General features: G+C 38.0%; 1 protein-coding gene across 10 annotated transcripts in view; it reads right to left on the reverse strand.

The window, feature by feature from the left end:
- Positions 1–23724, reverse strand: part of Kcnc2 (potassium voltage-gated channel subfamily C member 2) — a 160277-nt gene extending 136553 nt beyond the window's left edge. For 6 of the 10 annotated variants that reach the window (XM_069988823.1, XM_069988834.1, XM_069988793.1 and 3 more), the window contains exons 1-2: positions 23352–23629; positions 21384–22077 (exon numbers count right to left, since the gene is read on the reverse strand). In XM_069988823.1, the coding sequence (XP_069844924.1) occupies positions 21384–22058 (675 nt within the window). In that variant the 5' untranslated portion in view covers positions 22059–22077; positions 23352–23629. Of the gene's footprint in view, positions 1–21383; positions 22078–22626; positions 22705–22799; positions 22997–23068; positions 23161–23351 lie in introns of those variants that run through there. The other 4 variants (XM_069988766.1, XM_069988789.1, XM_069988783.1 and 1 more) reach the window with 4 other exon arrangements.
- Positions 23725–24739: the final 1015 nt, after the last annotated feature.

Genomic DNA, 24739 nt, shown 5'->3' on the forward strand with positions numbered 1-24739 from the left:
TGAGATGTACAAGACGTTATGTTGAAAAACGAACTTTACAACTTTGGCGCGGGGCCCGGGGGTGGGGGGGCTGGTTGAGGGCAAGAGGGGGGTGAGATGGGAAAGGATGGGAAGGGGAAACAAAGGAGGAGGTAACAATGCCTGATAAATGTACTCATTACCTTGCTTATGTAATTGTAACCCCTCTGTACAGTATTTTCACAATAAAAAAACTGAAATGTAATGAATCCTTTGTGTTAAGCCCATAAAACCTCTCCACCAAGATCATTTTAGAATCAAATTATGGTTGTTCATAGTAGTCATCACAATAAAATGTCTTACATTTTTCAATATCCATCCAAAAATATATATTTTAAAAAACATTATGCCTTATATATCAAAAATGCCTGTTATGTTCAGGAAATAACCAATACAAAATCCTAGAAATGAGAACAAACTTTACACTTAAATTTTTGCAAGGTTTTGATGTATCTTTACAATGTTACATACACATTAAGAATTTCATCACGATGATTACACCTCTTTTTAAGTCCAACTGAATGATACCTTTGTGTTCTCACTATAAAAAGTAGTAAAAACATGAACTATCTTCTCTCTGGTCCTACAACCTTACTAATAGAATTCTGTTGTACTCTTGAATTGAAAAATAAAATAGAATAAAAGTCAGATTTCAGAATGTTGAAATGCCTTTTTCTCTAACAAAAAAAATATATATTTTAAAAGACCCTATTGTCCATCAAAAAAAAAAGTGTTCCTTTTAAAGGGACTTGCATTTGTTCAAACTGACTCTCCACTCTATATACATCTGTGGAAGAAAAAACTGCATGATAGTCATGCATTTGGGTGAGGTTTAATTATGTTTGATAGAAATCTTTCCTTAGTTACATGTCTTCTTAACTCTTTGCTGTCCTTCCTTCCTTGCCCTTTATCTAACCATTCTTTGATAATACTTCAAAACATTAAAAACTACTTTGCCATTCACCTGAGAAAAACCCTTCATTAACATCTCATTGCTCTTAAAATAAGCCTACATTTCTGAGCATAGCTTCTCAAACCCTCCATTTCTTTCATTCGCTCTTGCTCTCTCATCTCCTTCTCCTTCCCTTCTACATCCAGAGGTTTAGCGCTCCAGCTTTATTCAACCCCACATAATTCCCGAAGAACTGTACACTCATCACACTCACCACTGGTCCAGCTGACTCCATTGTTCCTGCATTTCACATGAGCCTGCCTCCTGCCTATTTCTCCTGCCTATTCCATACTCTTCCTTGACTTTCCCTGTCTCTGCAAACTTCAATTAGGTTTCATCTTGACTTGGTTGGATGCTCTTTCTATATGTTAACTGTATTTATAATATTTATTGTATTTTATCATAATGCTTGGTTCAGCTTTTCTTAGATGCACATTCAGTAAGTATTTGTGAAATCTCTCATTTTGCCCCATTAACGAACACAGCATTTCCCCTTTTGTATAAATATAAAGAATGAATTGATTTTTAACAATGTCTATGTGTTTGTAAGATCTGAATATTGTCATGCTGTTGGGAAGCAGATCACATTTAGAGGCAAATTAAACATCTAGCTGAGAATATTCCAAGATGTGTTATCTTTCTCTTTGACTGGTCAGACTGTCACCGGTCTACTGCAGTGTGGGTGATCACTTAGAGCAGGTACCATGCAGCTCAAATAGTATTTGACTAATGGTAGATGCACTTGTTTTCTCAATGATCATTTCTTAGTGATGGGTGTTGGCAATTTCATTAACATTTTAAAATGCCCTCATCGTATCATATATGCTTTTTATAACTCTTAAAAGTAAACTTGTAAGATGAAGAAATAATTGTGAGTACAAAGCCAACATCACTGCAGCTTCTCTTGCCCATGATAGAAAGGACTGCTATGAACTAGCATGGAGAAATCTTATTTTCCTGTTATTTTTTTCAACTCTTAATCCCTTAGTATGTAAGTATTATACAAGCAAAACCCTCAGACGTTGTTTTGAATGGCAGCCAAAGTCAAAAGCAAACAGTGTTGAGCTAAATCATATAAAACAGTAATTTTCTCTTACCAGTCTTAAAGTAAAAAAATGTAAATCACAGGTGTCAATTTCCCTTTACCAGACATCTTAGCACATTTAGTGCCATATATGACTCTAAAACAACGGATTGAAACATACTGAGGTCAAAACTCAGGTTCGAAAAATTCAAATTCCATAAAGACAAACCAGATATAGCCATTTTAATGGTAATCCCAGCATTCCTGAAGCTGAGACAGGAAGATCATGCGTTTGAGACCAGCCTCTGCTACATAGTAACACCAACTCAAAAAAATGACTGGATGCTTTCAGGAAAAAAATAATTGGGAAAGTAAACATTTTTCTTTTTTTTCTAATGCAATTCTCAGAGGCTTCAATATATACAATTTATATATATATATATATATTATATTATATATCCACAAATGTAGGTAGAGTATGACTCATCACTCAGATACAATTTGTTGTTCTATCATGTAGCGTCTCAAAGGATTTGTGTGCTGAAGAATGTATTTCTGCTCTGGAGATCATGTCCTTGGTATGACATTGTTGTTTTATTTAAAATATTTGAGGAAGTGCTCTATTGGAATTGACTTCAAAGACACTTTACTAAAATACACTAGAAAAAAAAAATCAGTCTCACTGAATTATAGTCATAGGATATTCTCTCTCTCTCTTGCCAGTACTAGAGCTTGAACTCAGGGCGTCGGCATTGTCCCTCAGCTTTTATGTTCAAGGCTGGCACTCTATCACTTGAACCACAGTTCCACTTCTGGGTTTTTGCTAGTTAATTGGTTATAAGAGTCTCATAGGCTTTCCTTCTCAGGCTGGCTTCAAACTGCTATCCTCAGATCTCAGGCTACTGAGTAGCTAGGATTACGGGCATTTTTTTTTTTTTAGTAATAATCAAATCTCTCTTTTATTTGCAATAGTAATCCTTCTTATGAGTAAACATACTAAGAACAAGCTATGAGTATGCAAAGAATAAAAATTGTATCATAGTAACAACAGGAAACAGCATCCTTTGAAACATTTGGCCCAATAATGGTTTAATTAAAATATTAAATTTCACTTTCTCTGGACCTAGAACCACAGAAATTAACTTTGGCAAGGATCCAATCCTGTCTCTATTTGTTCTGGCCATAGTGTCACTGAATGGTCAGAGAAGTTGTCTGTCTCTGTTGAACACTAGCTTCTTCAGAAATTAAAGCTATAGAAGATGTTAGCCACCACTGCAAATATGACTGGTCAGATATTTTATGTATAGAACTATTGCTAAAACAGTGGCGGGAGATGAAAATGAATTCTCTAAAACATAATATAGCACTGCCAGATATATTCAAATAAAAATACAGTCTCCTTCTTTGCAAATTTCAAATACATAACAAAATACTTTAGGGTAAGTTTGACCCATAATTTAATATATGCATCAATACTAAAATTAGTTATTTCCTGTATATCTGCAGTTGAAAGTTAACTAGGAATCACATTTGATCTAGCATTTTATCTAGTAAGAAATAAAACGAGGTTGATATACTATAACAGCCCTGGAAGTTAAAGACTGAAATAAACATGTCAAAATCCAGAAAACAACTCATTAAACAAGAGTTACTTTAGTTTCTTCTGTCTCCCCTTAGTCATTCATTCCCTATACCTCATTCAAAGAAATATGCAATGGTTTCAGGAATACACCAAACTGCATATCTGTCCAAGATTCATACCTAATCCAGTAGCTTTCAAACATTAGTAAAGGGATGGCAAGTATGTTTTACAAACAACTGACAAAAAACACAAATACTTTCAACTTCTTCTAGAATCTCCTTATTTTCTATGTGGCATATATAAATATAAAATAAGACTGACAGAGAGCACCAGTATTAGACTACAGATTCTGAACATCAGCCAATCAGTAAGTTTTACCTAAAAATAGCTACCATTCATAGAATGTACTATTTGGGCCAATAGTGAGGCTTGAACTCAGGGCCTCTCACTTTCTCTTGGCTCTTTCCTTCAAGGCCAGTGTTTTACAACTCAAGCCACACCTCTACTTCCAAGAACGTTTATTTATGCACAGCACATTGAAATGCACATTAAACATATAGTTTCTTTGATTCTCATCATTTAATCTTCACAATACCAATTTTTAAAAGTTCTGTAAAAATTAGACAGTGGTGAAATTAATATGTCATGAGGTCCTATCCAAACCCAGATCTGTCTAATACCAAGCTCTATATTATTAGCCATCACAATACACTGCCTCTGAATGCTCCAACATGGTAGGATAGCCTACAGGGAAATTCAAGACAAGCCTGAGGCCTGCTGCATGACAATGCTATATCCATCTTTATCACTAGGATGAAGAAAATGAGAGGGAAAACCAAAAGAACTATAGGATGAAGATAGAGATGGAAAAAAGGAATCTGCAGCAAGAAATAAGTGATAAAGTATACAAAGGTTTTAGAGTTAAGACCTTCCTTTAATGAACACAAATAAATATTGACTCAATAGAACAAAACCAAAAAGAAAAGATGGGGGAAAAAAGAATTTAAAGAAAAGACAAGAATTGACCTAAAGGAGAAAATATTTTTTAAAAAAATAAGTGCATAATAGGATTACAAAGTGGTGGGAAATCTATTGGATATGATCAATAACAAATTTTACGCCACCAAAAATCTAGGAGAGAACTTGAAATAAGAAAGACTCCTTCAGAATTTCTGCAAAATTGTAAAATGACAAGGAGCAAAACAAAACTGATGAAGTATTAAAAGTAGAAAACAAAGTAAACCTATGCAAATGTACTGATTTTCAAAACAGAAAAATGTTTCCAAATGGGGGAATGTCCATGTGGCTCATGAGGTTCTATTTGAGTACTGCCAAACTACCATTCTAGGCCTTCTTGTCACATCTGTCTGACCCATTTCTAGGCCCGCCATGCCACTGAGTCCTATTTAAATATTCTTTTATCTCCTTTGGTTTCACTCTAGTCTTTATATCTTGGCACAAGGGTTATGCCCTTTAAGGTATACTTCTAGAACCAAGTTTTGTTCAGGGTTCTTCTCTTGCTAACCACACATAGAAATAGATCTATCTTCTTCCCACCTCCCTCTACTCTTTATTATTCCAAAATATCTGACATAGAAGGTGAAAGTTTTTTTTTTTTTTTTCTGTCGGTGGTGGGGCTTGAACTCTAGGCCTGGCCGCTGTTCCTCAGCTCTTCAGCTCAAGGCGAGCGCTCTACCACTTGAGCTACAGCACCACTTCCAAAAATATCTGACATAAACAGTAGGTTTTAAGAAAGAATATTGAGTATCCAATAATTCTACACTAAGGCAGATGCAACCAAAAAGATATCCTCAGCTATAAGAGGACCCATTCAAATATAGCATGCTCAAGCAATCCCTGAAAAGAAATGCTAAAATAATAGCAAATCACATATAGGTTTTTTAATTGACAAAAATGAGGAGATACTGTTAGGAAAGCAATTGTGATAGTTAATTAAACAATTGTAAGTTTTTAAAAAATTATTTCTATGCCATATATATGGTAGATATATGCACACAACAGAGAGAAGCAAGGAGGAGGACGCAGAATAAATAAGAAACGAAATAAAATACAAAAAAGGGCCCATCAGCCTTACTGGACATAGATGAAAAAGAACTAAGCAATCCAAACGCAGCGTTGGGAAGGGCGGAATGAGAGGGAAAGAGGGAACAGTCTACACTAAGCAAAAGGAAAGAAATGTAAACATCACCTGATGTGGAAAAAATAATCGTATTGTGAAAGCTCATAGAATTCACAAACCTTACAGGCTATGATAGTGACAATTTGCCGTGTGAAGGTTAAAATGTGTCTGTGACTTTAACTAAGTATCCCTATTCCACAATACTGTGAAATATGTGAAATTTATATAATCACCTAATCTCAATTTAAAAAGAAAACAAAAGTAAGGGAAGGGATGGGTTAGGAGCAATGGGTGACAATGTTGTCAGATGCCTTGTATTCATACACTGTTTTGTAGAATGGGAACTTCTTTGAACAACTACTTAAAGATAATAAAAAATGTTTAAAAAAACAAAAAAATATGTATATGGAAATCATTATGAAATATTTGCATATAACAAAATCCAAAAAGAAAGATATTCATTATAACTATTGTAAAGTATAAGATTATCACTTTATAGCTATATTATGATATAACTATAAAAATAATACAAAAAACTACTCTTTCAATCAATAAGAATACTGTATGATTACTAAACATGTCATTACTATGTCAAATATAGTTTACAGAGCTGACATCAATAACTAGATAAATTATGATAGGCAGTAATTTATAATTAACAACAGTGATGCACATGTGGTTTAGGAAGATACATGTAAAGCCTACATAAAATATGAGATAATTTTTCAAAATCTAAAACCATACTTGAATAAAACTGAGGAACGGTGTTTCTGACTACAAAGATTAAATATTGGATTGAAAGCTATGCATCTTTAAGTCTATATTTATCTTACAGAAAGGAAATATACTAAGTTCTTATTAGTGTTTTGTGGCAAGAAGACCATTTTTCTCTCTCAGCTGATTCAATGTTTTCCATTCAATGTCTTATTGTAAGTATGACTACTTCTGTAACTCATTAGCACTTTTTGTTTTAAAAATAAACTACAAGAAGGCCTCCTTTATAACAATGAGATGTACAAGACACTATGTTGAAAATAAACTTTATAACTTGGTGTGGGGAAAGGGAGGAGTTGGGGAGGTGGGGAAGGAAGGAATGGTAGGGAGAAAACAAAGGAGGAGGTAAAAAGGCTCAATAGGAAATGTACTCATTACTTTATTCATGTAACTGTAACCCCTCTGTATAGTATCTTTACAATAAAAAGACATACCTAAAAAAGGTCTCCTTTAAAATTCATAAATTCATTGTAATATTCTGCTTTGGGTATTATATACTATCACTCTTACTTCACCTACTATTTCACAAAGGCTTTTTCTCAAAACAACACAGTCTTATTTGATCTCTATTTCACATGTCTAGTATATTTATAATGGAGATGGTCCTTATTCCTTCTATTGACAGTATATATACATGCACATATATGTTCTTTCTTTAAGCATATTTCTCAGTTCTGATATTGGCCTCAGCTCAGATGGACTACCGGGGTATAATCTGGTTTCATAAGTAATAGTTTTACTGCACTGGTTTCAAAAATTATATTATATATTGAAGGGAATTCACCTTTGGATAGTTTCTAATTTGTTAAGTGAAAAATAGTAACAAGGCTGAAATGAGAAGGAATGCTTTTTTCCTACTCTTCTTGGCTAATTTCTTTACTGCTGCAATGATATTCTTTAGCATCTTTCCCGAGGGCACAGCATCCTTCAGTGAAGGTCTTACTTCCATGTAATTAGCAGGATAATCTCATCTGTTATTCTTAGTCAGATGCTTCTATCTAATGGGGCCTTGGCATTTGCTCCCACTGGCAATGTCTCTGTGAAAAAATTAAAGCATACTAATATATAAACCTTATTCCAACCTTAGGGGCATACTTGTCATGCAAACTCATAAACATCTGTCGAATGATCAAAGTTCATGGTTCTTACAATGTATTCTCAGTGGGAAGATGACAAATTAAAGTGTTACTGTTGTCCAGATGATAGTTTTCCATACATTTTAAATGTTGGTCTAACAACCTTCTTATAGCAATGGTAAATTCATAAAGTATATGCAAGCTTTGACTTTTCTCACCAGGACTGTATATTTGGGCAACAGAGTTGTGAAAAACTGGGAATAGAAGGTGTCTGCAAAAGAGAAAAGAATTTCTCCCTCTGTGGGAGAGACTCACAAAGGTGTACAACCTTGTAGGCAAGAAAAGTCAGAAAAGACAGTGATAAAAACCTTCTGAGAGCAATAAACTTCAGAAATCTATTAAACAGAATGGCTCTATAATAATTCGCTTTATGTCTCAAAATTGCAAAAAAAGTAACTTTTAGAAAAAAATAGGTATGTGAGCTGAATTTATTAAATAACCTGGTTTTATCCTTACGTATTTTAATACATATATCAAAACATCTAATTATACTCCATAAATACCTATAATTATTATTTAAAAAGCCTACACAGCAAATTACCAGATATTAATCAAAGTCCAGGATCACCACCACAAAAAGAATGAAAGGGTGACACTATGCAGAATATCATACCTCAGATGGATGAGAAACCAGTGCACATACTTATGCACTACATAATGGTGTTGGGCAAAAGATAAACCCCATATAATGGAGATGAAGTTCTTACCAGCTACTGACAATGTAAACATATAGACACAGTAGCTCAGTGTTCTAACCATCTATTTATGGTAACAAAAATCTGTACTGCTGTTTGTATGAAAGGAGATTATAATAAACTTTATAATACAGTACACAATACTTGATAACAATTACAAACAACTACTGTTGGTATATGTATTTGCTATACTATTGCTATACTATATTTTAGAATATACTCCATCTACTATCAAAAAGGGACATTATTTAAAGCAGCTATGAGCAGATCTTTCATGAGAGAATGTATTATCACAGGAGATGACAATCCCCTGTGTACTCCTGCCTATAAACACCTGCAGCTTGACCAGATATGAGGGTAGAAGTCCAGTATAGAGAAGAGCCTGACCGATGCTAATGTGTGTTTAAGTAAAAGAAAAAAAATAAGAAAATTTAAAAGCAGGAAAAGCTTTTAGAATATAAAGAAAAAAATTGTATATCTGAGCAGTATGTTTGTTTTAAGCTACACGTTTAAAGAGTTGAAAGTTGAAAAAAACTAAAGCATATATAAGGCAAATAAGTTATAGTTATTTTATATAGCAAACATTATTGAGGAAAGACTGCTTTATACATTTAGTGTAGCCAAAATGTCTATTAAATCGGCAGCTATGTGCAGTAACATCCACTCTTTCTACCAATGACTCTCCTAGTGCAGCTTCTAGAAAAGCACCATGCATGTATGGTAAGCACTATGCACAGATGTACCAGGTCTTATCTGATAAACTAGTCTTACTGTGTCTTTTCCTTCTTGGTTTACATGCAGGTATCCAAATATTCGATAATCTGTTATCATTGGCTCCAAAATTTGTTATAATAACATACTACATAGGTTTGTAACCTAGGAGTGCTAGGTTTTATCACATAGTCTTGGTTATCCTGGTCCATCACATCTAAATTTATGTAAGTACCTACTAGCACCTTGTCACAAAGGAGAAATAACCTACCTAGATATTCTTCAGGACTTCTGTCTTCATTACTCAGTTTGCGTTTTACATGGAAATATTCTTCCTTGGGTCTGAAATCATCATCTTCTTCCCTGTTTTTATTTTTGTTTTCCTTCCTTATTAACTTCACTCCTTGATGAGCTTTCTCTTAACGAAACTTTTATGTAAAGCAAATTTCTAAGATGCTTCATATTACCATTGTAATCACATTACCATTGTTTAATACTGAGTTCAAGTTTGTCACTTTGGGAGACACACAGACAAGTGCATTTGGATAGTCATTTCAATGTCAGAGAAAATAGACAAAAATAAATGATATTTTCTCTGATTTTTAAAGAAGTAACAACACAAAACTAGATAACCTGAAGAGAGGATATCTTGTCTTTCATCAACTAGTTAGGGTGGTAAACTGCAGTACCAAATTTTTAAGAGGCATACTTAACATTCATTTGCACAGCTATACAATCTATGAGATGTCTTGTATAACTGGTTAATTGATACAGAAAGACAAAAGGACAATTATAAATTTCAATTCTAAATAATATAGTTGTTATGTCCCATGAAAAAATACTTCCCTGTGAAGCAAATTTTCAGATCATAATCATTCCATCTTGAACTAGAAAAATATCATAAAGGAACTAGAAGGACATTCTTGATTTTTATTCATTTCATTTTACCCAAAATTCAACTTCATCTGCTTTACTTCCTCCCTTCTGCTTCTGTTTCATTTTAGGTCCCATATTCAGTCTCTCACAAACCTATTTTACTAAGCTCTAGCCTTTCTGAAACCTTAAACTCACCTCTAGATCAATACCCTTCTTCAATTCCCAGTTACAAAAACCTGCATGCTACTATTCTGCATGAACTCCTTCAAAATCACGCATTTATGTCAGGTATAGTGGTGCATGCCTGTAATCACAACCACTCAGGTATACTAAGGTAGGAAGACAGAATTTGAAACAAGCCTGGGAAACATATCAGAGCCAAACTCTCTCTATCATCAGAAAAATAAATAGATGATAGATAAATAGATTGATAGGCAGATAGATAACAGAATTTACTCAGTATTTCCACCTAAACTCAGCTTCTGTCTCAAACCATATCTCCCAGCTATATTCAATTATTCACAGTACTTTGAAAAGTTCCAGATGTACTTTCCTTTTGAAATTTTGTTTACACTCTTTCCACCATCTAAAAAAATATCTTGGTACCTTCATCCTCTGGTAAATTCTTCAAGAAGAATTTTATAACTCCAACATGACCATGCAGACTTTCAAAGCACCCTACCTTCTGTCTACTGCAGACAACATGACCTGATGCTACCATGACACTTCTGTTTTCATTTGTAGACAACTAGCATGTTAAAGAGGGAAACAAGGTCTTTTTCTTTTGCAAAATGCCTATTGTATAGTAGAAGCGTAGTATATTATATATATATATATATATATATATATATATATATATATATATATAATTCATCACTATTACTCATTAAGAGCCACCCCTACATCTTCCCAGGCTGATATTCACAAGAAAAATCTCAAGAGACTGGTAATTTCTTCATGGACATTCTAAATACCAGGAAGTCATCCTAAAATGACTATTACAACTCTACTACCTCTAGAAATGACTAAGGCTAATCTCAAGTAGTGATGATGATGATGATGATGATGGTGATGATGATGATGATGATGATCCTTATAGCAATCCACTAGGTAACTATTTTTTCTGTGATTCAGTAAGCGAAGAAAGGTCTAGACAAGTAATTTACTGAAGCTAACACAGAAAGCAAGGAATGGAGTCTAAATTCAAATTTAGACATTGAGCCCAGCCCTTAACACTAATTTACTTTTACCTCAAGACCAACTGCCAAGCAGTTAGTTTAACGATGGTTTGACCATACAAAACAGGTAATTAGGGGAAAAACTAGCTAGGCATGAGTAGCTCACCTCTGTAATACTAGCTACCTCGGAGGCTGAGATTGGGAGGATCATAGTTTACAACAAGCTGGTAGAAAAGTTCACAATACCCCTTCTCAACAGAATTAAGCCAGGTGTCACACATTTTTCCTCATTACAACTAGAAGCCTACTGTATGGGGACTGTCCCCAGTCACATACTTGGGAGTTAAGTAAGAACTTATGTCAAAAATAACCAGCAAAAACGGGGCTGGAGGTGTGGCTCAATAGTAAAGAGCAACTAGCACCTGTTTCACCAGCTTTGAGACCCTGAGTTCAAATCTAAGTACTACACACACACACACACACACACACACACACACACACACAAAATACTATATATAAAGTGTTGGTCAAAACAGGACTGTTAATTGAGTTTGCTTCTGCAACAGTTGTGTCACAGTACTAGTACCTATTGGCCAAGGAGCCAACTATAACCCAAAACATGAATCTTATCCAAAACCTATTTCATTCAAATCTCTCAGGTAACACTTTATTTGGATTAATTCGTGTGTCATTATCTCAGGGGATTCGCAGGCATGTTTTAGTTGGGGAATCAATAACTGATATAGGATATTGTCTAACCCTGTCCTAGACTAAGAGTCCTACCAATATCTCACGAGGACATTTTCTCTATTTTTTAATCCTGTACTCCTGCATTTACTGTATTTCCTTTATTTTGCTTTCCTATTACTTTGTGTTACACTGGCATATTTTCTGTCAAGCCTTAGTGTTTGCTCAGTAGTCTGCTGCCCTTCCCCTTGATTGCTGGAAAATGTCCCTGTATCCTCTGGGAGTTAATTAAAATGCCATTTTCTCTATAGGAAGGAAGCAGTCCCTCCTTTCTCTGTGTGTCTACACTATACTCTTATCTCCATTGCAGCATTCAATGAATTATATCGCAACTATGGATTGAAAGATCTTCTTTTCTTACAGAATACGTGTTCAGAAGCCTTATGTCAAATTTCAACTTGTGAATTCATATTGTATAACTAAGTCTTAGCCAACTGCTGCTCAATAATTATCAGCTGAGAGATTCAAAAGTATTAGAATCATTGGTGCTTGGTTCTATGCCAGTTTGTTTAATTAAGGGAGAAATGTCCATATGCTTGAAAATAACATGACATTTCACCAGCCAATCAATACCAGCCAAGGCCGAACACAAAAGGCTATTGATGAAGAAATGCTGAAGTACATTTTGAAGAACTTTCACAATGCACTTACTTCTATAACCCCAATGTCACCAAGAACTCTAATGCCACCTTACGTAAGTGAACAAATTCAATCGATAATAAGTAAAACTTAGAAAGGGACAGATTTTGAAAACTATCACTAAATTTTAAAACTAAACCTAGAGAACTGACAGTTTGAGCATGTTTTCATTAAAGTTTGAACAGCAAACATAAAGATGAGATTGAGAAAATTATATTCAATCCTATTTTTTATTAAGGCTAATGATTTTTAATTACTTGAGAGTCTAACGGCTGATTAAATTGTATTTTGTTTCATTAGTTACCTTGAATGTTGCATCGCAAGTCAACACTATGATGACACTAGGATAAATTATCTCTCCCCAATATTACTCAGTCATGATATAAATATGATGGTTGTTCAACTTTGATGCACTCATTAAGCATGTTATATGACTGTGGTAGGTGGTTTCATTTAGGCCTGATAATAAAGTTCTTTAATTTAAAAAAAATCAAAGGTTATGATGTTATGTTTAGACAAACAAAAGCCAGTTAAGGTTGTATTCTGTGCTTTTCCTACTGAAGTTAATTTGAAATATGAGAGAACACTAGGATATTCTAATGACTTCCACAATTGCTCTCTCATTGCTCACTTCAAGAAGTCTGAAATACAGAAGTAGGACAACGTAACTGACAAGTTAAACTGTAATAACTGTATTTTGTGTTTTCTTAAATACCAATTTTACTAATTTTATCCAAAATCAGTAAGAAAGCTTATTCTTCACTCTGTCATTGTTTTAAATACAGCTTTTAACAAATGGTAAAAATAAAATTAATTTTTAGTTCCAAATTTTAATGTACCAAATGTAAAAGTACCAGATATACAAAACACTACTCATATCAGTTATAGAACAGAAATTCAGCATAGACAGACACAAGCATAGACAGACACAAATTTTATAGTGAATAGTAAGTGGTGAGCCATTTCAACTGCTAGCCTTGAGCATAAAGCTCAAGGACAGCACCCAGGCCTAGAGTTGAAGCCAAAAGACCGGCACACACACACAGACACACACAGACACACACACACACACACACACACACACACACACACACACACACACACAGAGAGAGAGAGAGAGAGAGAGAGAGAGAGAGAGAGAGAGAGAGAGAGAGAGAGAGAGAGAAACATCAGATGAAAAAGACATCCCTATGATAGTCACCTTCTAGGAGAATATCAGCCAGTGACCAGTGATAATTCAGCATTTTTATTTCAGTGATACCATTTGCTCCAACTTCTGTTTTGATTCCTGCAAAATGCATTGTCTCAGACAATCCCAAAATAACATTATTTTTCTTCCCTATCACACCTAATTCACTATTTATTTCACAAAATCTCAGGAAAAGAAGCCTTACTAAATTGTACTTACTGACCTCAAAATAATATAGACCTTCAATTTCAGATTTCTTACAGATCCAAACGTATTTTACTCTTCTAATTCACCAGTATACACCCACCAGGACCTGGTGAGTTTTTAGAAGACAATGTTCCATAAAACATGAAGCCCATCACCAATAAGTCAAAGAAATGTTGCATTAAAAAAAAAAACAATAAGCCAAAACGGCATAGGAAAAAAATGCTACAAAAGATATACATACAAAGGGTCAGGGGAAAGATATTTTTTCATTATCTAAACAACTGAAGCTCATTGCAAATGTTCAGCTTAGGAGTTGGAAGCCCCTGTAGATCCTTTCAGAATGGTTAAGAGTCTAAGGAACAAAGAAGGTAAGTGCACAGGCAGATTAATGTTGAGATTTTAAAAGTGGTAGGACAATAATATGTCAATCTGAGGCAAAGAAAGCACTGGAAGACTGATCTGTAAGTGGATCTGGAAGTAAAGTGAATGCCTGAAGTAATGAGTTTCCTAATACTGTTCAACAATAGAACACATTAAGATGGCAGACTTGACGCTTCCCAACAGTGAAATGTTAAAAAAAAAAAAAAAACAAGCTACCTTGAGCAACTGAGATTGAATACTGAGTCAGAAGTCAGAAGATTTGAATCCTGGCCTGTCGATCATCTCTTAATACCCATGACCAGAACATATCCATTGTCTTCTCTTTAAACTGAGACAAGTGTGCTAATTGCCATTTTTGTCTCATTTCTAATCCTCAGAAATACAAAAATCTGTCATTTATGCTACTCACCAATCTCACTGAAATAAAGTTTGTATATAATACAGGCAATACACATATTAATGTTATAAACTGATATTTCACTTCCATCTCTTACCTATGCAAAATTTTATAAATTATTTGGGTATATGTTTATGGTACGGTAGTAAATATACCTGGTTTTATGTATGCATATATGTGTGTATATGTATATATCCTGAAATAGAAATTTTATTTTCTCAAAAGAGAAATACAGATCATTAAACAATATACATACATATTCATATTGAGATAATCTTCATTACAGAGCATATTAAATTTTTTTATTGTGAAAAGACCCTACAGAGGGGTTACAATTACATGGGTAAGGTAATTTTATCATATAAAGTATGCTAGACAGTGTAGTATTCTCTCTGCTTTTTTTGACTGTGCTATATAAGAGATTTGAACTGAAGAACTTGACATTGTTTTGTAAACATTTAAATGTGTTAGGCATATCTGTAAATCCTCAAGTGAATGAGTCTTTTTTTGTATAAAATATAGGAAAGGGAAAAGGATAGTGTTTGTCATGGCACCTTTCAAATGGCAATAAAACTGAGATTATCTGATCAGTTACCCTGTGGTGGATGCATGTATACCTGCACTGAATCTTAGACCTAGGAAATGACACAGGCGGTCATCTTTATGGGTTTCTATGACAGAGCTCCAGCAAAATGATTTCCTGAAATCAATATGTGGTTAAGAGAAAGCTGTTTTCAATGGAAACAGGAAGCAAGGAGCTAACTTGTTTCTATGGTAACCAGATCAGCAGCTACCAACAGCTGTAGTAAAAAAAAAAAAAAAAAAAAGTTGGGGGGGGAGGAAGTAACAAACGAAAAACACAATCAATTCTATTTTACTTTATTGGTGGCCCTCAATGTGTAATCAAAATGGGTACAGACATGTTGTTCTTTCTCTGTTATCATTCAGGATCCTTAGTAATAATTATCCAACAGATCTCAAAATTTTAGAGCTGGAAAGAAGTTTGGGTACTATCTAGTCTTAATATGTCATCCTTATTTTTTTAAATATACTTCAATGATACAAAGGAAACAATGACTCAAAATGATGTAGGAAATTAAGATCATTCAATTGGTGCTGAAATCAGAGCTAGTGAGTAGTTCTCCTGGGTTCTAATCCAGGCATTTTTTTTCCAATTCTGTTTCAATATATTTTCACCACCTTCTTCTGTTCCCCAAATTCACTTTTCCCAAATTTCACTTTCTGTGAAAATATTGACTACACTGATTTAAAATTAATCACTATTCTTCAACCTGTAAAGAAAGCACAAAGCAGCTCTATTCTGTCTTAAAAGAATGTTTTGACTATAAAACAAAAGCCCTCCATCCTTCAAACCAAATTAGTTTAACTTTGTTGTAATATATTCATGGGTATTTTATCACTTTTTGCTTCTACAGGAAATTAAGTGTTCAGTGCTCTTTACAATCTCATTTAGACATATCTTAAATATTGCCATCTAAAAGGACAGATAACTCAAAAATTCAAAACATATGAGATTTGAAAGACACATTAACCTTATTTGTTGTTATGAACATAAATGGCAGTGATATACATTTCCCAATGGGAAGGGTTGATCTAGATCTTCACATAAACTAGCTTCTCTTCATTTTCAATAATTTTAAATATGAACTTCTTGACAAAGAAGAAACACTCCCTGTCTTTCTTTTAGTTTTGTCAAGTCTATAAATGAGATCTTAGCTAAATATTACTTGTGGGGAAGGGAGAAGTCATGCTTGATCTGCACCATTGCATTCATTTCTGTATACCTAACGTTCAGCAACAGATAAGATCACCTAGCCTGTGACCAAATATCCAACTGAAGATAACAATGACATTTGAAGATACTTTGTTCTTTTAACGACATATTAAGTCAAGTACTTGTGCTCCTATTCAATGCTCAGAATTTATTAACTTAATTAGTATCAAATGTGTTTGTGAATTATACAGTTAGTGGCCTGGAAAAGGTCAAAAGATACCTTAGATGATTAAATGGCAAATGCAAACACCCCAACTATTGCCCTAGACTCTTCTCAAATGTATTAGTTTGAGTTTGTGTTATCATTTGAGTAGCTATGACTTCTAATTAATATGGAAAGACTAAAGAAACTTAGTTGTTCACGTCAATTCATTTATTTGGTGTAAGTACAAGATTCATCATATTATAGATAAGAGATTGGAATTATTTTTGAAAATAGAGAAGTCAAGATTAAAAGAGAAATCAAATTAAAATTCTAAGGCTTTGCCAACTCAGAAATCCAGGCTTGCCCATTATTTTTCAGCTAAACATTAATTCATATTTTCTTAAAGTAATGAGAAAGATGTTGAAGCGTGGGGGAAAAGGCAGAAGCAAGATAACCAAGGGCTTATTTGCTGTACTAAGGCATATGAATTTTACGTCAAAATTTGTGGTTACCAGTTAAATATTTAATGTGTGTGTGTGTGTGTGTGTGTGTGTGTGTGTGTGTGTGTGTGAAGTCTAAGACAGCTGAACAGAGTGAAGCCTAGATATGTGAGCTCTTAAGAGTGATTTCCATTACTGAGGTGAGTAAAGAGCTAAACTTAAGCAAGGACACTGGGGTGAAGTCTATGTGACAGTATTGATATTTAAAAAGAAAAGAAAAAGAACACACAGGGCATGGTTTTGAAGGAAAAGGAGTGGGAAAAGAAAAGGTAGTTAACTCTGCCTTGGTGGTGCAAGCCCTGGTGGTAGAATGCACCAAGATACAAGTTGAACAAATATGACTTTGTACACGCCACATTCATAAGTCATTCAAATCTAGTAATGAAAATGCAGTAATTAAAACAAATACTCTGAATTAAAACTAAATTGAATCATCATGCCTCTGCTACCTCACCAAAATAATTTTTATAAACAAATGAATAGTCAGGTGCCAGTGGCTCACACCTGTAATTCTAACTACTCAGGAGGGTGAGATCTGAGGATCATGATTAAAATACTTAGTAAAAGCTGAAAGTAGCACTGTGGCTCAAGAGGTAGAGCACTAGCCTTGAGCACAGAGAAGCTCAGGGACAGAGCCCAGGAACTAATAAAATGAATAGAATGAATAAATAAAATAAATAGAAGCAGAATTCACTCTCAGCTCTTTAATACTGGGAAAGAATTATTTGACATATTTTCTAATCCTAGGATTTTGTCCCTAAATTATTTTTTAAACTTTCAAAATCTTAGAAGTTCTATCACAGAATTTCTTCCTGGTCTGTCCTCTTGCTATAGTGAGTCTTCAGAGAAATTCATGTACACATTTCATTGTACTCTAAAACTCAATTGGGGACATACATCAATTTTCACAAGTACACTTATGTGTTACTGATTTTTACTATTTGTAACTGTCACCAGTGGTATTTCCATAGTAATGTTTCACATTTTCCAAGACAGGTTTCCATAATAACTTATATCAGAACTTTTATAACTTTCTATCTTTAGTACTATTATTAGGGATGAGTATAAAATGTAACCTTACTAACCAGATTAAATATGGAAGCTTAGATCTTTCAAGTGCATATTTACATTATATATTAAAATGCAGAAGGGGGTCCCAACCAACAAAAGGCAAAAACACAGTGCTACAGAATTCAACGAAGTCTTTAGTTCCTATCAATATAAAGGTCAGAAATAAAATGTTATGTAATTTAATCAGTCTCTTCAATATCAAAAAATCATAAAGAACTGAGTATAACAATAATATAACAAGCTTAACAAAATGAAAAACAAATTCAAACAGCTAAAATTGCTCAGACCAGCACATCAACAAAAGCTAAGCTGATATAAAAGATGGTATATCAAAGTATAAATCCTTAACTTCTGTTAAAAATGAAATTTGGGAGAAAAAATGAAACGGGGCAATACAACTACAGCTGGAGCAAATCACTGGATAATTGATTTATTTTTCCTAGATCTTCTCTCTGCAAAGCAGTGGTTCATCTTATGGCCTCTCCAATGTAATTCTATTTATCAAAGTGTTCAGATAACATTAAATCAACAATTACCTGTACTAAATGTAATTAATCCACTTGTAAATGTAATGACCTCTTCTGATTCAGTAAACATCAGTAACTTCAGAAAAGTTATCCTGAAGATAAATTCCACAAAAGAAAGCAAATAGTTACACACTAACTGGTCTACAATGAAACAAAGCATTCATGAAATTAAATCAAGAGATTGAAGATGTGGTTCAGGTAGTAAACAGCAGCTAATGAGCAAAAGAATCAGATATTGAGTTGGGAGTTCTGGTCTCAAAAACAAAAAGTTAAATCAAGACCCATGGATTTATATTCTATTGTTAGGTTATACAGGGTAAAAATTCCACTAGCTGAAGTCCTAGAAATATATATATTCATATAAAACAGTATATATTATATTATTAGTTTATTACATATTTTATACTTTTGTATTAGTGTTATATAATTTATGTATTTATTGTTATATGTTATCTTATAATTTCTATAATTATTGTTACTATTATATAATATATGCTATTACATACTATATATTTTAAACAAATAATGTATATTTAAATCTCCAGAGCAATATGGTCTGCAGAGATTTCACAGCCCAGTCAGTTATAATCAGAGGTTTTGGTGTAAAAAGACTGGAAAGGATGTCATGAGACCTCTAGAATAATTTTGGTTCTGCTATTAACTTGATGTATGACCTTGGCCATCACTTAGCATCTGAGTCTTCATTTTCCTCAGCTACAAAATAAAGGGTCTTGACTAGGTGACTTCAAAGACATTTTTCAGTCCTGTGATTCTCAACTGATTTTGTTTATACTTTCACTTGACCTTGTGTTAATCCCTATGTTGTTTCTTCACCTAAATTATTCAGGTCAAGTCCTCTGCACAATTACAACAACAACAACAAAAAAAAATCCAAGTATGATTAACTATTCAAGTCAATGATGTACATCTTTAGTTTAAAAAAATCCGTAATAAGAATTAGGCACCTTAAATATTTTGCTGTATGATTTATCTTAAAATATAAAATAACATGAGGATATTGTGTTATCACAAAGAAAGATAAAACCTTTTAACATTTTATTGCACATGATCTGAAAGGAAAAAAAAAACATCACTTGATGAGCCTGAAAAATAATTCAGATTATCTTTTTTAACCAGGAAGCAGAAAAAGCATCATGACCTCCAGCTGGAAAACAAAATACACAGATGTCATGATCATGAGTGAGGTCATTGAAATAAACATGCGCTTTTTTCGGAAGTTAAAAGAAATCTTTCAGAGTGTGTGAATTCTATGCTCACAGGTGTGAATATGCACATGCTAGAATTTATGCATTCAAATGCAGTCTGGAAAGCATTAAGTTGTGCCATGTTCTACTTCTCACTGAAAACAAAACATCTACAGACTTCCAAAGTGCTATCAAAAAGCACAGCTGAGAAGTGAGTCTACCAACAGCTGCTTGCTATCTAAGATGAAGGAATTTCTCACGTGCAGATAAAGACAATAGAAAGAACTAAGTCAAAGTAAAGCTGGGAGGGAGGAATTCTGCTCTGCCCAGGGCATTTCTGTTCTACAGAGCAGAAGTAAGGCAGACACCTGCAGTTGTGAAGACTTAACCAAATACCGAACTCTGTTCTCATATATAATTCTTTTTTAAAACTTCAAATACTGTATAATTGGGGTTATTTAGAATGTCTTTTATTTCTTAAAGCTGATGAAACTATCTCAGCTTACTTTTATAACCCCTTCATGGAATCTCCTAGAATTAATTGGGCGTGTCAACAACTAAATTTAAACTGTCACATAAGTTTAAAAATGAAAAAGAAACAGCAAGTCTAAGATCACACTAGACAAAGTAAAACTAAGTTTCCTATCCTCTAAGTCACTCAGAGACGGGAGTTCAGATCTGCAAAGTGGTTAATTCACCATCAACCTGTAAGGAATATGGACAGAAACTCTAGAGGGAAAGAAAGCACCAGGCTTGAAAAGTCCAGTGTTGCAGAGGTCAGCTGACTAGAACAAGCCATCCCTCCACGATCTTCTTCGCCCTTGGGAAGAGAGACAGGGCTTGTGTAGAATATTTCTCTCACAAAATGGACTGCCCCGGCCCACCTCCCACCTCCTCCACCGCAGCCACAGAAGCCACCTACAAACACCCCATTTCCCCTTCCTATGTCCTCCCATGAGATCCCTATCATTGAAGCCACTTCCTTGGGGCTGACTGACCCAGAAAGAGTCAGGCCTCACTGAAAATGTCACCTCTCAATGACCAGTAAGCCCAGAGAGCAGACATCCAAGCTAAAGGGAAAAAGTTGAAACAGAAGGTTAAGGGAAGGAAAGGGGTGGGGGGGGGGGGGGTGTGGAGAGACACACAAACAAAACCTCAAGATGAAGGTTGGTACCGATTTTAGGACAACATCAGTTGGAGACTTGCTCAGAGAAGTAGGCATTGGCCCTTCACGGCCCATCTGCTAAAGATAATCTCAGTGTGTTGAGTAAGAAGGAACAGAGTGAGAAGATGAAGAGGGTAGAACCAGGTTTTTTGTGTGGTTATTTGGGGGGGGGGGGTTCTTTTTTGTGGCTGATTTTTGTTCTTTTTGTTTTTTCCACCCTAGATGAGCCTGGAAACTCCTCTCTAGGCAGCCCCTGGTGGAAAGAAAGAAAAGTTTCAGAGGGAATGGGAATGGGAGGCTTGGGTGGGAAGGGCGGAGTCAGGCCTTACCCTGGCGGCTCGGGATGAGTAGGGGTCCTCGAAAAGAGCCCACATGCGGGGCTGCAGCCTCCTCCAGCGGCCCGACTTGCCGTCGGGCCCGCCCAGCCCCGCCGCGTCCTCGATGCCCAGCCTCTTGGCCCCCAGGTCCTCCTCGTCGCCAGGGTCGCCCCCGATGAGGTCCGGGGTCTCGAAGATGTCCAGGGCCTCCTCGGCGTCGCGGTGCTGCCTGTAGGTCATCCAGCAGCAGGGCTCCACGTCGGTCTCGTCGATGCCCCAAAAGGCCAGCTCCTCCTCGAAGAGCGGTCCGCACACGTCGGCCGGGCAGTGTAGCTTACCCGTGCGGTAGTAGTTGAGCACATAGGCGAAAACACCCGGGTGCCGATCGAAGAAGAACTCGCGGCCGCCCCCGGGCAGGTGGTTACCGCCCTGGGAGCTGCAGTTGCCCGCGCCCTCGAAGCAGCCGCCGCCGCCGCCACCTCCGCCACCACCGGGGCCAGGGGTCAGCGGCGTCAGGGGAGGGGGCAGGGGCTGCAGCTTGTCGGTCAGACAATCGCCCTGGGGCTCGGAGGAGGCCAGCAGCGCCAGGCGCGTCCCGGGCAGGGTCTTGAGGGTGCTGCGGTAGGTTTCGTGCCGGGTGCCCCCGACGTTGAGGATCACCCTCTCGTTGTTCTCGATCTTGCCCATCTCTGTGGCTCAGACATGACTGGGGAGGGGGAGGGAGGCAGGGGAGAAGGGAGGGAGGCGAACACGGCGCCGAGTTACCGATCTCCGCCGGCAGAAGCGCGCCCGGACCCCCGCCCTCGCCCCGCTCCCTCCCTCCCGGTGGCCCCCGGTTGCGGATGGCGGCCGGGGCGGACCGAGAAGCCAGGGGCGTCTGCCTCTGGCATCACACCTTTCCCAGGGGTTCCAGGAAACTAACGGAGCGAGACTTCCTCGACTTCCCACAAAACCTCTTCCCCTTGGCTTCACACCCTCCTTGCTTCCCTCCATCTCTCCACCTCCTGACCTTCCACCTTCCCCCCCCCATTACCCCCGCCGTGCAGGCTGAGAGCTGCTTCCAGCCCCTGATCCTCCCTCCCTAAGCCCTCTGACTCCCCCTGGGTTAACTCCATGCTTTGTCTCTCCCCTGGGTTGCCCCCCATCTTCCTCTCTCCCTGACCCCCCTCCATCCCCCACCACACACACACACACACACACACACACACACACACACACACACACACACACACACACACACACCACCCCGCCACACCTTCCACCTTCCTCCTTCTCCTCTAGCCTGGATGCAACGTCTTCAGGTCAAGAGTTCCCTAAGGTCGAGGAGTAGAGTGGAGTTGGGACCCCCCATTGCACAGGGACGGGGCCAACTCTGGACGGTCCACCGCGCTCCCCAGCACCCTGGGAGAGCGTCCTTGCTGGGCTCACCTCCACACTCCGTCACAGACACCTCCCCCCCCCAAAAAAAAATGAAGTCAAGGTGGGGAGGGGGGTCATCCGTGCTGTTGTCTTTCTCCAAGGAGACCTCTGACTAACTTCCTCCTCCCTTTTCCTTTCGGCTTGATTGTTATCGCTGTTGTTCACGTTATTATTACTTGGGTAAGGGAAGCACTAACTAGGATCCATCTTTGAGCCACTGAAGTGAGCAATACATCCCACCCATCCCCCTCCCCCCGTTACCAAAGCAAAACAAATACCTTAGGGGGTGGAGAGTTGGGGGGGGAGGGAGGGCTTGCTTTCTAAGAGGGGCGAGGGCGAAGCCTCGGCAGGCACACCCCCTGATCGGCGGAGGACCGAGTCCCTTTTCAGCCTCTCCCCCTGGGCTTCACCTCTGCATCTTTATTGCCGAGAGAGAGAGAGAGAGAGAGAGAGAGGGGGGGGGTGCAGAGGCGCGGTGGGGATGCCTGCCTATAGGGGCCGCACGCGCCCCCCCCGGGAAAGCACCCCATTCCCACCCCACCCCACCTTGTCCCCAGATACCTTAAGGAACCCGAGAGGAAAGTGGTTCTGCTTCGGTGTCTCGGAGCGGACGAGGTTCTCTGGGCAGCAGGATTGAATCTGGGCGGCCAGCCTGAGCCGCCCTTCTGCGAAGGGAAACTACTTGTTGGCGTTTTCCGGGTTCAGGTGGTTGGGCCGCTTCTCCGGGCGTGGAGGTCGGGGAGACAGTCCCCGCCGGCTGCCGGCCACGCTCGGTGCCGCCTTCATGCTGCGATCGGCGGCTTCGTCCATCGCCACCCTCCGCGCCCGAAGTCCCCATCGCGCAGGGCTGAGCAAACCATGGAGCTTGGGGCGGGTCCAGCCGGCTCTGCCCGACCCTGCTGGGGAGCAGGCAGATCCGCGAGCGGGTGTCTCTGGAGCTCAGGCTTGGCCGCAGGTCAGGAGAGCTCACCCACTGGAAGGTGAAGTCCCCGCTGTGCAGACTGGGTTCCCCTGCCCCCTCTCCCCGACGACCCGACCCCCACAGCCGGGCCAGCGCCGTGGGAGCTGTCCCTTCAGCACCACTCGCCGTCGGCTGCGCGCCGCCTGCCGAAGCACACGGCTCCGGGAGGGGTGGGCGGAGGGGTGGGCGGGTGGGTGGGTGGGTCTGAGGAAGCTGAACCTCATCTCCCCGGCTCACATTGCTTTTGTTTTTTCTTTTTTCCGGTGAAACACAGTCCACAGCCTCCCTGGGTTACACCTGGCTTTCTACACCCTTTCTCTCTCCCTCCCACCCCTCCCTACGTTCTCTCCCTCCCCACCCCTCCTAACCAGTGAGAGAAAGAGTCTAAAGCCAATTGCATGTTTTTTTATCTTGATGACAGCTGACCTTAAAGAGTGGGCCCCTCTCGGGTGACAGTGAATCTTGTTTCTGGTGTCTTATACGTGGCTCTGGCTTGCTCTTTTCAGTCACATGTAGGTCGCCAGCCACCACATCACAGTTATATAAAAGTAAAAAAAGTTTGAAAAGTTTTATTCCAGAAACGTAGTGCTCTAGGAAGTAAAAACTCGGGTTTCTTTGCCAAACCTAAAGACATGAGCTACAGATACCCAGATACCACAGCCATTCTCTAATAGGCTAATTTCTCCCTTGTCTCCGGTTTTTATTGGGTCTTAGTTTGGTTTGCTAGTGCTGACATAATGAGACACCATAAAGTGGCTGACATAACTGGCATGGGTGAATTTTGTCCTACAGTGGCTGGAGGCTTGAAGTGTTCAAAATAAGTAACTCTAGGGTTGGTTTCTTCCAACAGCTGAGAGAAGAATATGTTCCAAGTCTCTCTCATTAACTTGAAAATGGCCATCTTTTACCTTTCTCTTGAGATCTTTTCTCTTCACATGTTGCCTCTGTGTCTTATGTTCCCCTTTTCTTATACATCATTCATGAGCAG

Source organism: Dipodomys merriami, unplaced genomic scaffold, assembly GCF_024711535.1.
Source record: "Dipodomys merriami isolate MVZ:Mamm:240054 unplaced genomic scaffold, mDipMer1.0.p SCAF_10, whole genome shotgun sequence".
Lineage (NCBI taxonomy): Eukaryota > Metazoa > Chordata > Mammalia > Rodentia > Heteromyidae > Dipodomys > Dipodomys merriami.